At 35.7% G+C, this 22,830-nt stretch overlaps 1 protein-coding gene across 2 annotated transcripts; it reads right to left on the bottom strand.

The window, feature by feature from the left end:
- Positions 1-5,955: 5,955 nt before the first annotated feature.
- LOC114754067 (uclacyanin-3) lies at positions 5,956-22,346 on the bottom strand. Of its 2 annotated transcripts, XM_028942815.1 has the most exons (3): positions 22,336-22,346; positions 7,589-7,886; positions 5,956-6,515 (listed from the first exon to the last, which is right to left on the bottom strand). In XM_028942815.1, exons 2-3 carry the CDS (start codon positions 7,788-7,790, stop codon positions 5,968-5,970), a joined length of 750 nt encoding a protein of 249 aa, XP_028798648.1. In that variant the 5' UTR covers positions 7,791-7,886; positions 22,336-22,346; the 3' UTR covers positions 5,956-5,967. The 2 variants fall into 2 exon arrangements, with proteins under 2 accessions (XP_028798648.1, XP_028798642.1); XM_028942809.1 differs by lacking the exon at positions 22,336-22,346 and having other exon boundaries at positions 7,589-7,963.
- Between the last annotated feature and the right edge of the window lie 484 nt (positions 22,347-22,830).

Raw genomic sequence — 22,830 nt, 5'->3', positions numbered from 1 at the left:
TACCTGGAGCCTTATTTGTCTTTTATGAAATTGGAATAACTAATTTGAAAATTTTGAATTCAAGTGGTATTTATATGGGATTTTTCCAATTTCTCAAGTTTGTTCTCCATTTACTTTTAGTCTCTTAAGTTTTAAATCATAAGTCTTGATTTTTTTTATAGACAAAATGATCCAAATTTTTATTAAATTATAAGGATCAATATTTTAAATAAAATTAAAATTAAAAAATCAAAACCTATTATTTGAAATTTGAGGACCAAAACCAAAATAACAATAAATTTAAAGGATTAAAATTTGTATTAACCCATTTTTTAATTAAAATAATACTATTGAAAAACATTTTTAATCTCTCTGACTAAATATTATTTAGTTTTAAAAATTCAACCAATGAGGTTATCAAAGAAAATGGAATTTGTGTCATGTTTACATTGGATCTACTCAATTGAGCAAATTTACATGTTTACGGAAATTGAAAGGGAAAATCGCAAAAAAATAAAAATAAAAATAAACCCATCTCATATTTCTTATACTCAATTGTACATGCCATACGTGTCATACATACAAATATTACATAAATTGTCATGTTTATATATTGTTAGCATAAAAAGAGCGTAACTGACAACTTGCTCGCATAAACAATTCTTCACTCTCTCTTCTCTATTTCCTTTGCCCTTCTTCATGCATGATTCTTCCACATTCATGTATCCTATTACAGTTGGTTAAGGGAAAATAAGATTTGGTAGAATTTTTGTAGCAAACATACTAATATGCATGCAAGATAAATACAAGTGCATGGCATGCTTACCTTGTCTAACATAAGCTAGCTATTAACATACTCTTATGTTCAATATTTCATACTTTCATGTATGGCCATAAAACAACTAGAAACAAAGCATCATTCATTCACATATGTCTCATGTCATCATCAAATAACATTAAACACATCAACACACAATCATATACATTAAGCATACAATAAAGTCAAGTTTACTACCTTGTATCTCTATATTTTCCTCTTATTTTCTTTTGTTTCCAACCATTAAAGTAGTGGGATCAACTTTTGTAACCTCTCATGACCCTAAATACATTAACACAATATTGTCATTTATTCATTAGAGCCATAACAATAAGCTTTTCAAAGCATAGCTCTCTTGAACATAACTTTAATATTAACTTTTGAGCTTTAATTTCAATCTTTCTAAAATTAATTTCACATGCTATTCCTTTATATTTTTATATGTAGTATCCATTTCTAAGTTCAAATTAGACAGAATCCAACTTCTTCCCCATGAACTCCTCTTAGCCAAAACACTATGGGGTTTAAGACAAAATTTTATTTTCAATTCCAATACTTCCAAACTTATTTTGTCACTAGTATCATGCATAATTTTCCATTCTAAATATATTAAAAGCATCAAAATAATCAAAATCTAGCACTAATTTCATCCCTGGGTTTGGCTAAAATATTCATAAAGTTAAGGAAAAGTTGGATTTATTCCAATTTCACCACAAAACCACTTGATTCTTATTCATTTCTAGCATTTAAATATGATTTTAACATCAACTTCATCTTCTTCTAGCTTCATGAACTTTATTCAACACCTCTTCCTAAGGTTCTCATACTTTCAAACTCCATAGAACTCAAAACCAAGCTTGAAAACACAAGCAACACTAGAATCAAGAGCTAAGATCATATTACATATCTTGATTGTTGCTTGATTCTTGTTCTTCCTTCTTCTTCCACCCCCATGACCCTTCTTTCTTCTTTTCTCTCTTAAAGTTTCAACTTTTCTCTCCCTTTGGAGGGTTGGCCAAAAATCTCCAATGAAGATTTTATGCTTCCCCTTTCTCTCTTAGTGTTTTTTTCGTTTACTCAGGAATCTGAGATAACCTCGTATCTTTTATCAAGTTGTCTTACCTCTATTGAGGTCTCATCACTCACATGAGGCTTAGGTTGCCACTGTACTTTCAAACTAGGGCATGGACTTATGCCCCTCCCAAGCTTGGGCTTACTTATCTCAAATCATTCCTTCTCAAGAGGAGTCTCTTAACCCTAAGTGGTGGCTACCTATCTCTCAAAATACTTTCTCATTTTTCAGGATTTCTCTAAATTTTGGGCATACTTTTTATCATTATCCTTTCTAGCCCAAAATTTTTCAAAGTAAAGGTCTAGGAAAAGGTTTAAGCCAAAGTTCAAGTAAAGGTTTGAGTAAAGTTTTAAGCAAGCCCGGTACAGGAAAGAGCCCATGTTTAGGTAAGTACCGGGCTATTAGAATGTGGAATTAAAGTTGAGTTTAAGGTGATTCTTACAGGAAAATATGCATACTAAGGAGTATCAAGAAAGGATGGTAAGTCCTTAATGATTTACAAATCGAAAGAGATGAGAATGTGACAAAAAAAAAAGGTTTAGCAGCTTGCTCATTTTAGGCTATTTTTTTCACTTATAAGCCCAAAATTCAGGATGTTATAATTCTACCCATCTCAAAAGAAAATTTGTCCTCGAAATGGAAGGGTCAATCCTTACTCATATATTGAGAGGTTCATTAAGGAGAATGTCCTCCTTTATACTCAACTTTGGCCTTGAAATTCATTCCTTTCTATCAACTTCAAAATCATTCATCTTTGCATATTTCATTACCTCTAAACTCTTAGCTTTCCCAGGCCACTCTTCTTTTCACTATGCCACTTTAATGCTCTAGGCCACTAGCTCAACTTTATGGCCCTTCTAGCTTGCTTTCTTACTTATGCTAATCTAACATATCTTAGTAATCTTACTTATGCCAATCTAACATATCTTAGTAATCCTCTTAGTCTTCTCATTGTTCTTGCTGTTCTTTATTGATTTTGGATAGTACAAGGAAAGGACTTATAGAATCATTTTCTATTTTACCTTCTAACTTTCTTTAAGACTCTGTTAGCTCAAAAAATATTTTATTTTTACATTACTCTTGGCTAATTTTTCTCTCATTGAAATAAGGTTAACTCTATGTGCTTTTTTTCGACTGCTGTTACTCTTTCTTATGGGAAGACATATTATTTTTATTGGAACAACATCAACTCAACCACTTTCTCTGCCTTCATTGGAGGACATATAGCTTTTATAGACAATGTGTCAACTCTACTATTCTTCGAGGACGCACTAGTACATCATCAACTACACCATTTTAGAGGGACACTCTACTTTCTTCATAATGATGTCAACTCTATTGTAACTATCTCTCTTTCTTTTCTTTAGAGAACAACTCGCTCTTGATAGAGCAGTGTCAACTCTAATTCAAAGGACTAGTTATCAATTTCTAGAGAAGTACTCTATGACTAAAACCTTCCTTTTGCTTTATCTTTGTCATGGCACATTCTTCACATGTCACATCCCTATTAGAGGAAGCCTCTCTACCTAAGTTATTCAATCACTTGGCAGTGGCATTTATCTGCAGGAATCCCATCTCTTGGATTCCTCACTGGCTTGGGAGCTACGATCACACTCCTCATAGATACTTTAGGGAGATGAAGGGATACTATCCAATCCCAAGCATTATTGAACATCTAAGTATCATTGGGAAGATACTCATCTGTTTATATCACTTCCCGATGCAACTGTCATCTATAACATCTTCATTTGTTTCTCTTCATCTTTATTCTCAAGGGATACTTCCTGACTCTTATTCTTTCTAACTTCTCTTATCTCTTGACCATTCATTCATATAGTCATACATGGGTCATTATAACTGACCACATTGTTTAGCATCTATAGATCATTCACACATATCTACTGTGTGCGTGGTATTTTAGCCAGGCATCAAGCTCATCATTAATTTTCTCATCCTAGCTCTAGCTAGAAAGTGTAGTGGACCCACAAACCATTAGTTCCAAGACCAAAACCTGGCTTTAATACCAAAACAGGGTCTAGTAGCTTGGCTATTTTAGGCTATGTTTTTATACTTTTATGCTCAAAATTCGGGGTGTTATAAATTTGCTATTAGCTTGGCCTCCTAAAATGATCCTAGGATATTTGTGGCTCATTGTGTGTTGGAAAATATGTTACTGCAAGTGCCGACAAGGAGAGGCAACTTACACATCTTCCTTTTTTTAACTAGCGCATGTATATCTCTCTCATATGAATGTAATCCTATTGGAGACATAATACTACCTTTGGTCCTAAACATAAAAGTTAATAATACTACCTTTGGTCCTAAACATAAAAGTTAATAATACTACTTTTGGTCCTAAACATAAAAGTTAATTGGAGTCTCAATTTGATCATAAATACATGACTCTAATCCACTTTTTGTTCCTTATTTATTTATTTTTCTTCCAAAGTAATTTTAATAGTGATTGCACATGTTAAAATATTTTCATTTTAATGTGAATGGTTAGCAAAAGTATGTTAGGAATAATATATATTTATTATAAATAACTAATTTAACTAATTTTTAATATTTAAATTAGTTATCTAGCTATTATATTATTAAATACTGGAGTATAAGTATTCCAAATTCGAAACTAAATTATTTTACTTGCGTATTCAATTTTTTTCTGATAGTGAAATGTTAGGCAAGGGTTTGAGTTCAACCCAAGTCAAGGTTACGGTGCTTGATTTGCTCTTTCTAAGTAATGCCAATATTGTGTAGGACAAACCTGCATTATAGCCTAAATCATTAAACACCCTGAATTTAAGATACCTTTCCGAGCACCGCAAGGGGGAATCGAATCTCCTTCCTTATGGATGAAGGGGTGCGGTTCTTACTCAATCCAGGAACGATACGCTCATATTCCAATTTGACTACTTGATTAATCTGAAGTGGGCACGCAGCGGTGAAGGTCCATTAAGGATTTGGAAAAGAAACAAGCCAAACACTCAATAATTTAGGGAGGAACTTGGTTTTAGCCAGCTTGGTTGGCCTCATTTAATTTAAAGAATTGAAAGATGGTTCTAGGTTGTTTGGTGGATTTGAGAATTACAGTTTGGGGAAGATTCACCACTATTGATTTTATTGGAGATCATCCTATGGCTAGACTGTGGAGGATTACCCGTCTATGATTTGTTTTTGGGCTATGTCTTCCCTGATTCCGTCAGGCGCATTATTGGGAGGATTAAGGATGATTAAAGATAGGTTTCTCCCGAAATTGGACAATTTGTTATAAGAATTTTGAGGAACATACAGAATACTTTGAACTTGCGTAGATTTTTTTAAGTACACAAAATTCTATAGATTTCAGTTGTTATGCATTTCATTAATGTTTGGTCACCATACTCCAACAATTTGCCTTCTGCAATTTTTTTCCTTGGTGAGTAGATTTAGCCTTTTTGATTACCAAACAAAAAAATACCACCTCTTGTCCTTAATATAACAATTAATACCTTGTACTCTGTTTTTTACTAAAATATTCCTATTGATCGTAAAAAGTTCTTATCAAGAGATAATTCAAATAATTCAATGCACTTGATTCAAAATAATAATTTAGAAAAATTAATACACATTTGTGACAAATAACTAATTTAAATAATTTTTTAATATGTTTAAATTAGTAATCTAACTTTTATATTAAGTACCGTAGGTAATACATAACAAAGTTGTTATATAAAAAGCTATAACAATAAAAACATTTATTACAATTCAATTGTGTGCAGTCATCTACTGACTACTTATTACCTAAAAGAAAATTGTGGAAAATAGAAAAAGTAAGTTGCATTGCATATATATATGGATTAGCAACATCTGTGTCAATAAAAAATGCATTAGTCATATTGTTACATTATTTATTATATATTTTTATTAATATCAATAGTATATATTTTCTAGGAACTCAATCACTCCTCACTAAGGAGAAAAGGGGGAAATTAAAAACTCAACCACTCAGGCCTATTCATTCAAATAAAGAAACAAAAAAAATTAAACAAATCGATCAACAATAACTAAAAAATAAAACGAGGTATACAAATATAAGCAGCTCTCACGTACCTCTCTCTTAGCTCATCAAATCAAACAACAAAACAACACTTCCCAGACAAACAAGAGAACTTCCCAGAAAGTTATAAATTTTCCAAGAAAAGACAGACCCAGCAGCTGATGATTTCTCAGCTCTCTCATCAGCATCATCGTCATCATCGACCTCACGGGGATGGTCGAAGTTAGCAGGAACAATAGTATCTGGTGTCACATCTTGGTCCCCAGAAATAGGGCTAGCAGGCGAAGGAGAAGAAGAATCCTGAGAAGAAGGAGGAGAAGAATAATAATCTCTGAGACTCTTAGGCAATCCTTGTCCATAACTCACGTTGATCTTGAATTGTTGTCCGTTCTTGCACTGCTCGCCGTCGTAGTCGCTTGAGAAGAAGTACGTCATCCCTTCCTTCACCAGCGGCACCGCCACCGTCACCGGATGCGGCTCCGTCGCTGACGGGTCGGAGGCTGACCACTGGGTGGTGTCGTTGTCTTGTGCATCGTCGTAGTCACATAGTTTGTACGTTGTGAAGTTGTATGTTTGGATAACAGAGTGGTTGTTGTCTGTGTTGAAAACTGCATGCAACAAAATTAACAATAAAATAAGGTTGTTTGTAGCAAAGCATGAATAGAATTTGGTTAAAAAAACAAAGTATATAATGAGCATGGCATGTATTATTTCACGGCTTTCCTAAGTAATTTAGAGTTTTAGTGCTCTCGCAAGGCTCACCACTGTAATATGCAGTTTGGACGATTTGAATTTAAAATAGCTTTTAAATAAAAATTATTTAAAAAAAAAAACTCGCATTTAAGAGATAATTTTTTTATTTTAAATTCTATACATATTAAAATATTAAACTATTAAAACTATAAAAGTAAATATAATCTTTTGATAGAAGAAAGGAATATATAACATAAAGAATGTTTTCACCTAATTAAAGAAAAGAATATTGTGAATTAAAAAAATGTTGTAGCAGTGATCACTTTGAGCATCAGATTCTGAGGTTTTTGTTTTTGCCTCTTCTGTTCTATCGAAGCCACAAAAGAGACGATCATACCAGTTTGCCATTTTTTCTGGGTTATCATTAAATTACAAAAAGGAAATTAAATTACAGAGAAATTGGACCATACAATATTACAATTGATTGTTAAAGCAAGAGAAGCAAACTGATGAGAAGTTTCCGTCAATTTTCTATATATAAACAGAAAAATAGCTCTCTGTTTCACTTGAAGATCCATCTGATCAAACCACTTCGATTCTAACATCCATAACATCAGAAAACACACGCGCACACACAAACACTCAACAGCAAGAACAGAGGAATCATAGAACTTAGCAGTAACATATGTGAGCAATCAATCTAATATACTACTACTAAGTTCAAATAAACGTTCTATACACACACGCGTACCCAGAAAGACACAGACACAATCAGTAAGAAAAGAACATCAGAGTCAGACAACACTCAACAACAAGAACAGAGGAATCATGGAACTGATGATAATAGTAACCTAAATGAGCAGTCAATCTGAGATAGACTAGGTTCAAATCGTTGATCTAAAACACACACACACACACACACACACAAAATCAGTAAGAAAAGAAGTCAGGGTCGGGAAATACAAATGGAAGTATGGGAGTCACTTACTGAGGAAATCCCCTAAGCTGAACTGTTTGCCAGAGACCCATTTCTGGTAATTAACAGAGGGCTTCTCAAGATTGTCGAACCAGCCCAGAGAGTCACCCACTGTGTAATTCTTGTAAGCTTTAGCAGATCTTGAGAAGCAGAGAGCAATGACAACAAGAAGAAGAAGACAAGAGAAAGAGGAGGTTGATCTTCTGTGTCCCATGTTTTTTTCTTGGGATTTGTGAACCGGTAGATTCAGAAGAAGAAGAAGAACAAGAAAAAGAAGCAGAAGAAGCAGAGGAGGTTAGTTTGATAGTTTCTCTGACTTGAAAAGGGAATGAGAAATGTGAGATTGTCATGTTGCCAGCTATGGCATGATCCAGAGAAAGTCCCTGACTTTTCTTGGAATTACTAAAATAGTCTGTTTCTCATGTTAGCTCCTAATTAATTGTGTCATAAAGAATCGTAGTTGTTCCTCGGAAAAGCGGTCAATACATGGAAAATCACAGTTACCAATTCATAACGAATATTAGAGTCTCTTCTGTTAAGTAACTCCCACACGGACAAATGCCAACAAAAACATTAAATTTTATTAACTTTTTTTTCTAATTTAATAACTTTTCAACACCTATTTTTATTTAATATTGTACATTTTTTTAATATAATAATAAATAAGGTGAAAAATTAAATATTTATATGAAAAATTTCTCTCTCTGTATAATGGGACCAAAATTTTTTTCCTCTTTTAATTCTATAAATAGAACTAGAGAGATATTTTTAAGATACTTTTATTAGTCATTATGCTTTGATCGAATTTTATTTTTTATCCATATAGTTTTGCAATTTTTTTGGTTTGAATTTAACAAACGATCTTTATTTTTTTTTTGACGAGTTTTGGTTTTAATCATGATATTTAAATTCAAATCAAATTTTTATGAAACTATAGAGATAAAAACTAAAATTAAACCAAACTATAAGGATGCATAATGATATTACCCCTACTTTTAATATTAAAACCTTATATTTATAGCCAATCAATTACACTCAAAGCAAGGCTTCTTGGTGAGGAAGAACAATTTGGAGGATTGGTTTGGGGGCAAAGGACAAATTCCATGTGAGGGAATATATAAAGAGGAAGGGAAAAGAGATATGCAAGTGGCAAGGACTAAGGACGTCCCAAAAGTTGTGAGACGCCGTTCAGGTCGGTCTCCGTACACAGCAAAACACAGAATCCCAAAACACAAACACGTGGGATGAGGCCGACACTGTTGGTCGGTGAAACTCTTCGATATAGTTCAATGCATCTTTCTTTTTCTGACCCACACGAGGATTATATATGTAACATTTTGATACTTATTATTTGTCACCTATAATAATTTTTCATATAATAAGGAGACCATTAAATAGATAAAAAATTTTATTTTTGTACTTATTAAAGAGAGATGAATATTGAGGAAAAAAATATGAGACTCATTCCTTATCTCTTAACTTTTATTATAAGTAATAAGGATAGAATTCAAAATAAAACCTTAAAAAGGGTACAAACAACAAATAACAAGAATCAAAATTCCTCGCTACAAGTAACAAATAATAAGGACCAGAGTGATATATATATATATATATATATGAAATCAATATATATAATTCAAATCTATTATATATACTAGTAAACTCATAAATCAACCTTTTAGTTGATTAGATCAAAAGTTTTAAACAGGTCGACTCATTTGAACTTTATATTTTTTCCCCCTCTTATTAAGCCTGAAATAATATTATCTTAGATCTAAAAATTAGAAAATTTCATAAATTTGTGCTTTAGTAAACTTTATTTCGTTATACATGCAATATAATTTATACACGCCTGGAATAATATTTATTTAATTATTATATGTATCTCCAACAATTAGATCTCAAATGGGTCCCAATTTGAATTACTGACCCCGAGCCATTAACCTTGACCAGCTGATTTACTGGTCTGATTTTTAGTACATTATGTGTCATTTTCCATCATTATTGATCTCTTATCTTCTTGTCACATCGTTCCACTGTAGTTGCACCATGCATGTTGTAACGCACTGCTCATGTTTTGCCCAAAATACACAAAGGCTCGCTACCCAGAACTGTCCAAAGGTGTCCAACAAAGTCTTGGGTAAGTCTGGAACTCTCTAGAAATGTGTGGAGCTTGTTGGGGAAGCTTGGAAGGTTCCAGAATACTATAGATAGTTGTGGAGACACCTAACCCCTTTGTAAATATCTAGATATTTATGTAGAGTATTCTAGATGCGAGATTGTAACCGTTGGATCAAGTAGATCTTAGCCGTCCATTGAGGAGGTGGAGAACTATAAATACCCCTCCCCCCCATTCATTTGACACACTCAAGAAAGTGAGAGTGTTGTAAGCACTTCAAGAGATCAATACAAAGTTCTTTCTTTGAGTCTCTTGTTCCTTTGTGTTCCTTCGTGAGTAGGCTGACTAGCAACTTGAGGCAAGAGGTTTGCTAGGCCGCACGGTTCGTTGGAATTGCGACCAAGTCCGTGACAGTTGGTATCAGAGCCAAGGTTTGAAGATCGTTGGAACATAGAGGAAGATGGAAGGCGGAAGCGAGACTATCAATATGTCCGAGGGAGTCAAGAAGAAATCTAAATCCCAGAGATCTAGTTCAAGGGAAACCATGGAGGGTTTTGAGACACGGCTAGCCAAGGTGGAGCTTGCAATAGTCGACGGGGAGGAGAAGTTCGAGGAGATGGGGCAAAGCATGGACGAGTTCCGTGAGGAGATGCAAGCCGCCATGAACAAAGTCCTCGCCCAATGTCTCGACAGGATGAAGGCCATGGAAGAGTCTCACAGGATGAGGTTTCTTCGATTCGTGGAGAACTCGCGAGGGTCTCGCGTAAGTTGGAGAGTGCCGAAGAGGAGCTCATCTTGTGCAAGAAGGCTCTTGCACAAGAAAGTCCGTCAACGTCCGAGGTAAGGACTACATCCTCTAAAGTAGATGTTCCACGACCTAAGGCTTTCAAAGGGACAAGAAATGCGAAGGAACTAGATAATTTTCTATGGAGTATGGAGCAATACTTCCGAGCGAACGTCGTTACCGACGATGCACTTAAGGTTAGCATGGCATGTCTCTACCTCGAGGACACCGCTATGGTATGGTGGAGGAGGAGACAAGGGGACATAGAGAAAGGCACTTGCACCATAGACACTTGGGCTGAATTCAAGGGTGAGCTCAAGAAGCAATTTTATCCTAGCAATGTTGAAGAAGAGGCCAGGGGTAGGCTAAGGCGTCTTCAACACAAGGGAAGCATTCGCGAGTATGTGAAGGAATTCACCGAGGTACTGCTTGAGATCCCTGACTATCCTGATAAAGAAGCTTTCTTTGCCTTTATGGATGGATTGCAACAGTGGGCTAAACTTGAGATCCAGAGACGTGGTGCTCAAGACTTGACCACCGCTATCTCCATTGCCGAGTCCCTTATTGAGTTCAAGAAACCCGAGAAGCCAAAGCTGAAAGACAAGGGCGGCAAGGGAAAGAGTGGGGGAGAGCATCACCGAGGCAAGGAGACCACGGACAAGTCGAAGGGTCCCAAGGAGTACAAAGCTGGGGAAAGGCCATCACTTAAATGCTTCTTTTGTGAAGGACCACATAAAGCAAGGGATTGCCCAAAGAAGGCTAAACTTTCAGCATTGATCGAGGAAAGGGAGGAACGGGAACGAGAAGAGGAGAAAGTAGGATCCCTACAACTCCTCAATGCAATTAAGGCAAAGGTGGAGATGCCCAAGTCCGGAAGGAAGGGACGGTTGTTTGTGGAAACCGAGATTGGAGGACACACCGTCAAAGCACTTGTGGACACGGGAGCTTCCAACAACTTCCTTAGAGTGGAAGAGGCTAAAAAGTTGGGCATTCACTACCAAGGAGAACGTGGTTGGCTTAAGGCAGTCAATTCAGGACCGAGGGCTACCTTTGGAGTTGCTCGTGATGTCAAGGTAAGCTTGGGCGATTGGAACGGCCTCGTAGACTTCTCCATTGTCACCATGGATGACTATCCAATTGTCTTGGGTATGGAATTCATGGACAAGGTTAAGGCCGTGCCAATCCCCTTTGCCAACACGATGTGCATCTTGGAAGAAGGTAACACCCGACTAGTACCTCTAGAACGGGAAACCCAACTCCGAGAGAAGCAGATTTCGGCCATGCAACTCTCCAAAGGCATAAAGAAGAAGCAGCCCACATATCTAGTTGCTTTGGAAGAAGAAGCAGTAGCCTCGCCAACTAAAAACCTCCCGAGGTGTATTGAGCATGTCCTAGAAGAATTCAAGGACATGATGCCGCCCGAGTTGCCCAAGAGGTTGCCACCAAAGAGAGAGGTGGACCACAAGATAGAGTTGGTGCCTGGTGCCACACCACCTGCGGCAGTGCCTTACCGTATGGCGCCTCCGGAGCTTGAGGAACTTAGGAGGCAATTGAAGGAGTTGGTGGACATGGGATATATCCGTCCATCAAAAGCACCTTATGGAGCCCCGGTATTGTTCCAGAAGAAGCATGATGGGTCACTTCGGTTATGCATCGACTACCGGGCGCTTAACAAGATCACGGTGAAGAACAAGTACCCAATCCCACTTATTGCCGATCTCTTTGATCAACTTGGCCAAGCTCGTTGGTTTACCAAGTTGGATCTAAGGTCGGGATATTATCAAGTACGGATAGCCGAGGGAGACGAACCAAAGACAACATGTGTCACGAGGTATGGTTCGTATGAATTTCTTGTGATGCCTTTCGGACTCACAAATGCACCAGCAACATTTTGCACCCTCATGAATCGAGTCCTACAACCGTTCTTGGACAAGTTCGTGGTGGTATACTTGGATGACATTGTCATTTATAGCAAGACGTTGGAGGAGCACGTGAAGCATCTTAGGCAAGTCTTCCAAGTCCTCAGGGAGAACGAGTTGTATGTCAAGAAGGAGAAATGTGCCTTTGCTCAACAGGAAGTAACTTTCTTAGGGCACATTGTCGGAGGGGGCAAACTACGGATGGATGAGTCCAAGGTGCGTGCTATACAGGAATGGGAACCGCCAAAGAAGGTACCTGAACTTCGTTCTTTCCTTGGATTGGCCAACTATTATCGAAAATTCATCAAAGGTTACTCTGCGATAGCCGCTCCCCTCACTGATCTTTTAAAGAAAAACCGAGTATGGGATTGGGATGATAAGTGTCAAGCCGCTTTTGAGGAGCTGAAAGCAGCCGTGATCAAGGAACCGGTGTTGGCCTTGCCTGACCACACCAAACCATACGAGGTACAAACGGATGCTTCGGACTTTGCCTTAGGAGGAGTCCTAATGCAAGAAGGTCATCCGGTGGCTTACGAGAGTCGTAAGCTCAATGATGCAGAACGGCGTTACACAGTCCAAGAGAAGGAGATGACGGCCGTGGTGCATTGCCTGAGAACGTGGAGACATTATTTGCTGGGTACCAAGTTCATTGTGAAAACCGATAATGTCGCCACGAGTTACTTCCTTAAGCAGAAGAAGCTTACACCGAAGCAGGTAAGGTGGCAAGCCTTCTTAGCAGAGTTCGACTTTGTGATGGAGTACAAGCCAGGAAAAGGGAACGTCGTGGCCGACGCATTGAGTAGAAAGGCCGAACTTGCCTCCATCACTAGCCCGAGTTTCCCTTTGGTTGATCGAGTCAAGGAGGGACTAAAGCAAGACCCACAAGCCAAAAGTTTGATGGAATTGGCAAGTCAAGGGAAGACACGCCGGTTTTGGCTTGAGGATGGGGTGCTCATAACCAAAGGAAACCGAGTGTACGTGCCAAAATGGCAAGGCTTAAGGAAGGAGATCATTAAGGAGTGCCATGACTCAAGGTGGGCTGGACATCCTGGAGTTCGACGCACGATGGCACTCATTGAGCGAGCATACTTTTGGCCCCAGATGCGAGATGATGTAGAGCTCTACGTGAAGACTTGTCTTGTGTGTCAGCAAGACAAGGTGGAACAGCGCCCCGTTTCTGGCTTACTAGAGCCACTTCCGATTCCCGAGAGACCATGGGAAAGTATTTCCATGGACTTCATCACTTGTTTGCCGAAGACAGAAGGATGCAGCAACATTATGGTGGTGGTGGACCGGTTTAGCAAGTATGGAGTGTTCATACCAGTCCAAACCAAATTCACTGCAGAAGATGCTGCAAAGTTATTCTTCAAGTTCGTGGTGAAGTATTGGGGCATACCAAAGACTATTGTGAGCGATCGGGACACTCGCTTCACAGGAAGATTTTGGATGGAGCTCTTCAAAATTATGGGGTCCGAACTTAACTTTTCCACAAGCTTTCACCCGCAGACCGATGGCCAAACGGAGAGGGTGAACGCTTTACTTGAATTATACTTGAGGCACTACGTAAGTGCCAACCAGAAGGACTGGGTTAAGCTCTTGGACATTGCCCAGTTTTCATACAACTTGCAGAAAAGTGAATCAACTGGGTCAAGTCCGTTCGAGTTAGCCACGGGGCAACAACCGATGACTCCGCACACTTTAGCTGTTGGCTACAAAGGCCCGAGTCCTTCAGCTTTCAAGTTTGCCAAGGGGTGGCATGAAAAATCAGACATGGCGAGGGCGTACTTAGCTAAGGCCGCGAAAAAGATGAAGAAGTGGGCCGACGTTAAGAGGAGGCACTTAGAGTTTGAGGAAGGTGACTTAGTCATGGTGAAGCTCCTTCCTCATCAAAGCCGAAGGTTCGCCAAGGTTCATAAAGGGCTAGTGAGGCGCTATGAAGGACCGTTTCCTATAGAGAAACGCATCGGTAAGCTAGCCTATCGCTTGACTCTACCTTCACACTTGGAGATGCATCCTGTTTTTCACGTAAGCCTACTGAAGCCATACAACGAAGACAAGGATGAACCAAGTAGAGGTGAGTCTAGAAGAGCCCCTACAGCAATTACTACGGTGCCAGAACGGGAAGTTGAGGAAATCCTCGCGCACCGAGTAATACCGAGACGGGGGAGTCATCCGAGCTACATTGAATACTTTGTTAAATGGAAAGGATCTCCCGATAGTGAAGCAAGCTGGGAACACGAGCTGGCTTTATGGGACTATAAGGAGAAGATTGAGGCATACAAGAGGGATGCGCCGAGGACGTCGCCACATTAAGTGGGGGAGAATGTAACGCACCGCTCATGTTTTGCCCAAAATACACAAAGGCTCGCTACCCAGAACTGTCCAAAGGTGTCCAACAAAGTCTTGGGTAAGTCTGGAACTCTCTAGAAATGTGTGGAGCTTGTTGGGGAAGCTTGGAAGGTTCCAGAATACTATAGATAGTTGTGGAGACACCTAACCCCTTTGTAAATATCTAGATATTTTGTAGAGTATTCTAGATGCGAGATTGTAACCGTTGGATCAAGTAGATCTTAGCCGTCCATTGAGGAGGTGGAGAACTATAAATACCCCTCCCCCCCATTCATTTGACACACTCAAGAAAGTGAGAGTGTTGTAAGCACTTCAAGAGATCAATACAAAGTTCTTTCTTTGAGTCTCTTGTTCCTTTGTGTTCCTTCGTGAGTAGGCTGACTAGCAACTTGAGGCAAGAGGTTTGCTAGGCCGCACGGTTCGTTGGAATTGCGACCAAGTCCGTGACAATGTGCAGCTGTCTTCCTGTAGCTTGCATCGATCTAATGTATAACGATGAAAACTAGGTGGATGGGTGCACACTGGGCCCCAAACAAAAAACGTATGGAGAGGGACGTAAAATCAAAGTCCGAAGATTCATAATATCTAACTTCTTATAAGTTACTAATAGGATTGAATCTAGTAAAAAAAAAAAAATTTATAATGTAACGAATAAGGATTCAAATTCCTAGTTAAAAAAGTATCAATATTTAGTGCTTAGTTATAGTGTTTCAGATTGTTTTTAATAGGAGAATATTTATATCTCATAAATAAGAATATTTTAAAAAAATTTAATTTTTTTTATATTTATTATTTTTAATTAATTTTAACTAATTTTTTTTATTTATGTAATTTGTTCAAATGTTTTTTTAAATAAATAGGGGCGGTGGGAGTAAAATGTTCGTTGTGGTGGGTGCATGTAATGGTCCACACAAAGTAGAGTCGCACTCAATAATTTACACAACCCAACAAATAAATGTATAGCTTCCATTAACTGGCTCCATTTAGATATTAGCTGTTCTTCAAAGTTTATGACTTTCAGACACTTATTGATATATATTCCAAAAAAAGGAAATGTATATAAACACATATAAATTTCACATCCTCCTCCCCACCACACATAACATTGTCATACAGATAATCCAAATTCAAAGTTCCATTTGGATTTTTTAATCATGGGTACATATTTTAATTTGATTTTTAATTTGCATATTTATAGATTAAATTTTTTTCCCAACTTAATGTTCTCAAAAAATTATCTTCTCAATTCAATTCCTCACACACATAGATGTGTGTTTTTTTCTAAATGTTATTCTTAGACTTCCCGGATGGGCTTTGTGCTAGCTATAAACCCTACTTTTCCTCTCACTATTCCTTTCTCAGCCGCTGCTTTAAATATATATATATATATATATATATATATATATATTCCTCTTCCCTCTCCACATTTTCTTCTTTTTCTTTGGGAGGCGATTAGCTTGAGAGAGAGACTGAGGGGAGGCTCTCAGTTGAAATTTTCCTTCTCATTCATATATCTGCACCAAAAAAAAAAAAAAAATTCCTATTCTCTCGATTAGAACTCCTTTTTCGGTTCTCTTCGAACAGCATGTGGATCAACTCTCTTTGGAAAGTCCTTATTTCCTACGCAGCGATTTCTTCATCGATGAAATCTCGTGTACGTTTTGCTCAATCCATTGTTCGTTTGGGCATGGCCTCTAAAAGATTTCACTCACTGTGTTCTTACGCTTCTGTTCTGGAGTTTTAAAGATGTCCCAGACAACTTCGTCGGTTTCATCAAATACCTCGACAAGTTCTTCGAGTCTCGTAGGTAGAAGTCGAACATCAAGCATGAGTTCCGAAGGCCTAAAATAAGCTTATCAGAGAAAACGAATTTCCCAACATTATTGGATTTTGTGACCGTTCGTCTTCTGGGTTGGTTTCATAAAGCCTTGTCTTTGAATGTCCGAGAGCTGATCTCGAAGTTCCGTGGGGAAATAACAAGCTATGATTGTTACGATGAAATTAAGGTTTATCTTCTTATATCAACCTTAATTTCTCAGAATTGAAGCCACTACAATCAATCAACCATTACAGAACTTTTTATTTGTAATCAGAAGCCAGTGGCTTTGTGAATATAATACTGATATGAATTGATGAATTTGGTTTGTCTATGTTTGAGATATTAAAGTATCATTATTTATTGGATTAAGGTCCGATTTTACTCCTAAAATTTTCACATAGAAACTGTGAATATTCGAAGGTTTTGTTAGGATAAATATCACCTAGAAAATGTAAAAAAAGAAGCAAATTTGTTCTGGCTATTAAAAAATTAACGTTGAACATTAACATTTTGTGATGGCTAAGGGTAACATTGCTCCTTTTTTCACACTTCCAAAATGATATTGATTCAAAACAAACTTTTGGATATCCTCACCTTATTAATAGTGTTTGTTACCAATTTTTTTGTTGATTAGTAAAGATTGTTATTGTCTCTTATTCTTCTTAACAATGTGAAGTTGTATACTTGGTTTGTTTGTATTAATTCCTTTTTAATGTTAGTTTTCGGTAAATGAAATTTGTCATGTTACCCGTCCAACGCATAGGTGGGAAAACTGCCTAATTGGTCCAATTTTTATAATTTACTCTCATTAATTTTTACATTGGTCCTTGTAATTTAAAAACTTATAACTAATTCCTAGATGTTTACAAAGATTGAGATCTATGCCAGTCATATATTATGGCTTCTTATAAGTGGTAAAAACTAGATATAATATGTCTCATTTGCTACAGTTTTGACTTATTTTTTTAATTTATAATATAATTAGATGTAGGTTTCCTGTATTAGGTAGAGTCAGAGGAGGTCTGAATAAAATAAATAATTTGAAATTTGCAATCTGAGATAAACTGATATTATCTAAACAATTTCTGTTGGCCAAAAAATTCAAATGATTTGGAATAAAAATGTTTGCAAAGTATCTTTAAAATAAAAAAATAGTAAAAAGAATAAATATTTGATACATTATCTTACGAGATTTTCTTGGTGAATTTCATCTCACTAACCTAGAATTAAATTGGTTTTTTTGTCCAAAATTAATTAATATAACCTGGTCAAATCATTTTTTTCCCTCAAAAAGGTCTTTTAGTTTTGATCCCCGAAATCAAAATATGTTTAAAATCGCAAAATTTAGATGAAAATAATCAACGGATATCTACCTATCGGAAACGTGAAAATATATCGTTTTGAAGCAGATAATTATTTAGTTTGAATTCATAAAGCAAGGAATATCAATATGTATCTAACTTTTTATTTACACAAATACCCATCATGATAAGTACTCATACCCATGTAAACACATGATGAAATGAAACTAATTGTCTACATGAACAGTTAATTTTTATTTTTGTCTTTCTTCGAATTCCAATTGAAATTTCCTTCTTTTCCTTTTCCAAATATATTGATTAGTTAGAGATAGTTTAGTATTTTCAAATTTATATTTTTTTATTTAATCTTTTAAATAATTACAATTTTTAAGATATGCACTTCACAGTATATAAATATTACTTTAGTTTCTCCAGGACATTCTCTTTACTTATTAATTAATCTATCCTAAAAAAACGTATAAATAGTACTATTTTTTAAAAAATAAATTATCCGCTTAATTATTTAAATAACTTGAGATTGGAAATCTATCTTGCAATCATCCAGATAAAATTTCAAATTCATTTAAAAAAGAAGTCTAGATAATATTATTTCATTAACAAATCAAATTATCAGCTTAATTAAACGGCTTATATAAACTCTCTAATCATTCATCGTTCAATTTGAACTCCTTTTTCAATTCCCTTCCAAAAGCAAACATGGATCAACCCTCCTCGGAAAGTCCTTTTGATTTATTACATGACGATCTCTTCATTGATGAAATCCTTTCTCGTGTAGATTCTGCGCAATCCATTCTTCGTTTAAGCATGGCCTCTAAAAGACTTCATTCACTGTGTTCTTACCCTTCTGTTCTAGATTTCGAAGAGGTCCCAGACAACGTCGGATTCATCAAACACCTCGACAAGTTCTTCGAGTTTCGTATGAATAATAAGTCGAACATCAAACATGAGTTTCGAAGGCTTCAGATATGCTTACCAGAGAAAATGAATAATCTTCCAATATTGGATTTTGTGACCCTTCATCTGCTGGGTTGGTTTCACAAAGCCTTGTCTTTGAATGTTCAAGAGCTGATCTTGGAGTTCGCTGGGGAACCATTAAGCTCTGATTGTTACCATGAAAGGCCTGAACTGAGTCTGCAATATTCTATCCCTTTGGAGCATCTTAGGGTTTTAAGACTTGAAGATATCCCCATCGCTTTAAACGACAGTTTTGAAGATTGGATTTCGACAACCTGTGTGAATTTAGAAGAACTGAACCTTTCTGATGTTTTAGTTCTTCCAACTAAACTCAGAGTCACAAGCTCATCTCTTAGGGTTTTTGTCATTGAAGGTGACTTTAAGGAACTTCATGTCGTTTCTGCACCAAAACTTGTTGACTTACGGGTGACATGGAATCTTATTAATCTTAACAGAGTCGAATCACATCCGTTCATTAAGATTTCAGATACTCCAAATCTTCAAAGTTTTGTGTTGGAGAACTTGGACACATCATATGATTCTTTGAGATATGGTTCTTCTGGAGATATCCAGTTTCCTTCTCTTAAATGTGCGTTTGTGTTACTTCCTGCTGAACCACCTCTTATTTCTCAGTCTTCCTTGGAAAGGCTCCTTCTTGATATTAGCCAGACGAGAATATTACATCTATCTGATGCCATTCTTCACCAGGTACATACTTAAATTTATGCACACATGTACTCAAATATGAATTTTTTAATTTATAATTTACAAATGACAAATTTTTTTTAATAAAAGACAATGGTTAGAATATTATCTTTATTTTAGATTGGGTTAATACAAACTTTGATCCGTCAAATATGTCTTCATTTTAGTTTTGGTCCCTTAAGTTTTAAATCATAAGCTTTGATCCCTTAAATTTCTTTTCATTTAAAACATGGATCCCTATATCCCTTAAATTTCTTTTGATTTAAAATATGGGTCCCTTTAATCCAATAAAAACTTGGATCATTTTGCCTCTAGATGGACTAAAACTTGTGGTTTGAAACTTAAGGGACCAAACTCAAAATGAGGGCAAACTGGAGGGACCAAAGATTATATTAACCCTATTAGATTTTATAATATTAAAATAAAAGTTTAATAAAATTAAAATTGCACAGTCCACATATTTTGTATTCATCGTTTGGCCATGGCCCATGAGCATGAGAACTCAATACACAGGCGCATCGGGGAGGGGGTGTTAAATTATCTAAATAAAAGAAAAATATACATAAGGATTAATTATGTGCAAATTTAAAAAAATAAAATAGATAAATAGTTTAAATTTAAAATAAGTATTTCAATAAAATGTTAAAAAATAAATTTTCTATAATTTTTTTGAAGTATTTCATTGTGAAGAAATAATATAATGCATCATACTATGTATATCATGTTATTTGTGTAGTGTGTATTATATGCATGTGATATGAGTACATTTACTTTCTCATATAGCTATGCAAACTATATATATGGAGTAATAATTATATAAATTTGATGAATTTTAATAATATTTGTTTTTGCAGATTTCACAGGGAAGAGGAATAATACATTATGCAAGTCTATTTCGTAAGTTACACAAATTCCACGTACGTATTGAAGGAGATAAGTGGTGGGAGAAAGCCGATACGATTATGTCTTTCGTGAAAAATGTTCCTTCTTTGAAGATCTTCAAATTAACTATTGCAAGCGATGATTACGATCTTCAAATTCCCCAGGAATGGCTTCAAAATGCTTTGTATTTGAATGTTCTGGAGCTGGATTTACAGTGCAAGGACTATGAAAATATGGATAATTACCATAATCACCTTAATGTACCCGAACTGAAGCTCCATTATCATAGCTCTCTGGAGCATCTTAGGGTTTTAACGCTTAAGGATATCCCTATCGCTTTGAACCATAGTTTTGAAAAGTGGGTTTCGACTTGCTGCGTTAATTTGCAAGAACTGAATCTTTCTGGTGTTTTGGTGCTTCCAACTAATCTCAGAATCACAAGCTCGTCTCTTAGGGTTTTCACCATTGATGCTCACTTCACGAACCTTCATGTTTCTGCACCCGAACTTGTTTCCTTACATGTGACATGGAATCTTGTTTGTCATGGGACCGATGAAACAAGCCTGTCTCTTAAGGTTTCAGATTCTCCAAATCTTGAAGATTTCTTGTTGTCGAGTTGGAACAGGAAACTTCCTTTGGAATATTATAATTGTTGTGGCGACAAGAACAATTTTCCTTCTCTTCAATCTGCGACTGTGCTAATTCCTGATATTGCCAATACTATCTCTCTTGATTCCTTCAAAAGGCTCCTTCTTGATGTCAGTCGAACCAGAAAACTATATGTATCTGACGCCATTCTTCACAAGGTACGTAAATTTAGATATCATACAGACTCATTAAATGGAATGATTTAGATTAAATCAATTTTATTTTATTTTTATGTTTATTTATAATTTTTATTTCAATAGATGTAGAATTTCAAATAAAATTAATTAATTAACTGTCAGCTTGGAAAAAGAAATGAATTCATTATTAAAACCTTAAATTTGGACTATATTTCAATAAAAAAAAAACTAAGAATATAATTTTATGACACGCTATATGTGCATATGGGATGTCTACGTCTTTTTTTTCCTACAACATGATTATTAATACAATAGTTATACACATATTTTGCTGATTATATATTATTGTCATTTTTTCTCTTGCAGATTTCATGTAGTGGAATAATAGATTCATTAAATTCAATTCACACGTTAGAGGAATTGCGGGTGCGTGTTGAAGTAAACAAAAGATCCGGGTGTTGGGAGAATGCTCATCAAACAATGATGTCTTTTGTGAAAAAGGTTCCTTCGTTGAAGACCTTCGAATTAACCATAAAGAATCAAAACCGTGATCCTCTTGTTTCTAAAACGGTAAGTTTACCGTTACATTTTGTTTTAAAAATTAATATAAGCTAGAGGTTAAATTTTTTTTTTCCGTCTAAACAAAACTGCCCCCAATTATATATTGTCTCCGATTCCCAATATAAGAGTTTGTTAGAAATTGAATTTTATTTTAAATATAATATTTTAATCTATTTTATCTGATATACTGTCATTTTTTTCCCCAAACTTATAAGCTATTGTGTAATCTAACTAGAAACTTCTCCTCTTTCACGTGGTGATATATTTGGTCACATTTGAAATTTCATTAAACTGCATTATTTTAGGCATTAATGTTAGGATATTAATATTCTAATTAATAGATACTATTACTTATTTAATTTTCAGTCATTCTCTCTCTTGTAATAATTGACCACTTTAATGGTTTTGAAAATATTCTTAACCCAATATTACGCATTTCTAAGGGACCAGGGTATTACAAAATTTTAAGCATAAAGTTGATGATGATTGATGATTGATTGATGTTGCATAGGATTATTTTGTAAAGGTTATGTTATATTTGTTATATTTAACTAATTAACCTCATTTTCTTAATATATTCAAATTAATTAAGTAGCACTAATATTAAGCATTGGAAAGAGTATTTTTTTGTCTAAAGTTTTTATTCTTAAGTTTCCATAAAACTACCCATGACATCTGTTTTGTATCTACACATAACCAGAGATATCTAGGGGAGATATTTGCATTATTTCCGCAACACTTGAAGCCTATAAGATTCATTCTCTGTTTTTAAATTAATAATAACGTGGCTTATGCAGAAATTTTAAGAATAAAAGATAAGTGTCTTATTTTTTTTTATTTTTGGTGATGAAGTGTCTGTAATTTTAACAATACTCAATAATGTATGAACTGACATGATTTGATTGATATTTTGTATATTGCAGTTCAGGGAGTCATTGATTGACAATATTTTCAAGCTTGGATTTTCAAGATCAGCTATATATTTAGATGATAACAAAGTGAAGGTGGTTGTTGGTCCTGGAGATGATGAGACTTTGCTCCTTGAACATATTATC

This window comes from Neltuma alba, unplaced genomic scaffold, assembly GCF_004799145.2.
Source record: "Neltuma alba isolate B1F8T4 unplaced genomic scaffold, ASM479914v2 tig00001215_pilon, whole genome shotgun sequence".
In the NCBI taxonomy this organism is placed as follows: Eukaryota; Viridiplantae; Streptophyta; class Magnoliopsida; order Fabales; family Fabaceae; genus Neltuma; species Neltuma alba.
This window is presented reverse-complemented; position numbering and strand designations above follow the sequence as displayed.

Coding starts and splice junctions, on each gene's coding strand:
- LOC114754067 (XM_028942815.1), bottom strand. CDS start 7,790: ATGGGACACAGAAGATCAACCTCCTCTTTCTCTTGTCTTCTTCTTCTT. Junction 6,516..7,588: donor CAGCTTAGGGGATTTCCTCA/GTAAGTGACTCC, acceptor TGTTGCATGCAG/TTTTCAACACAGACAACAAC.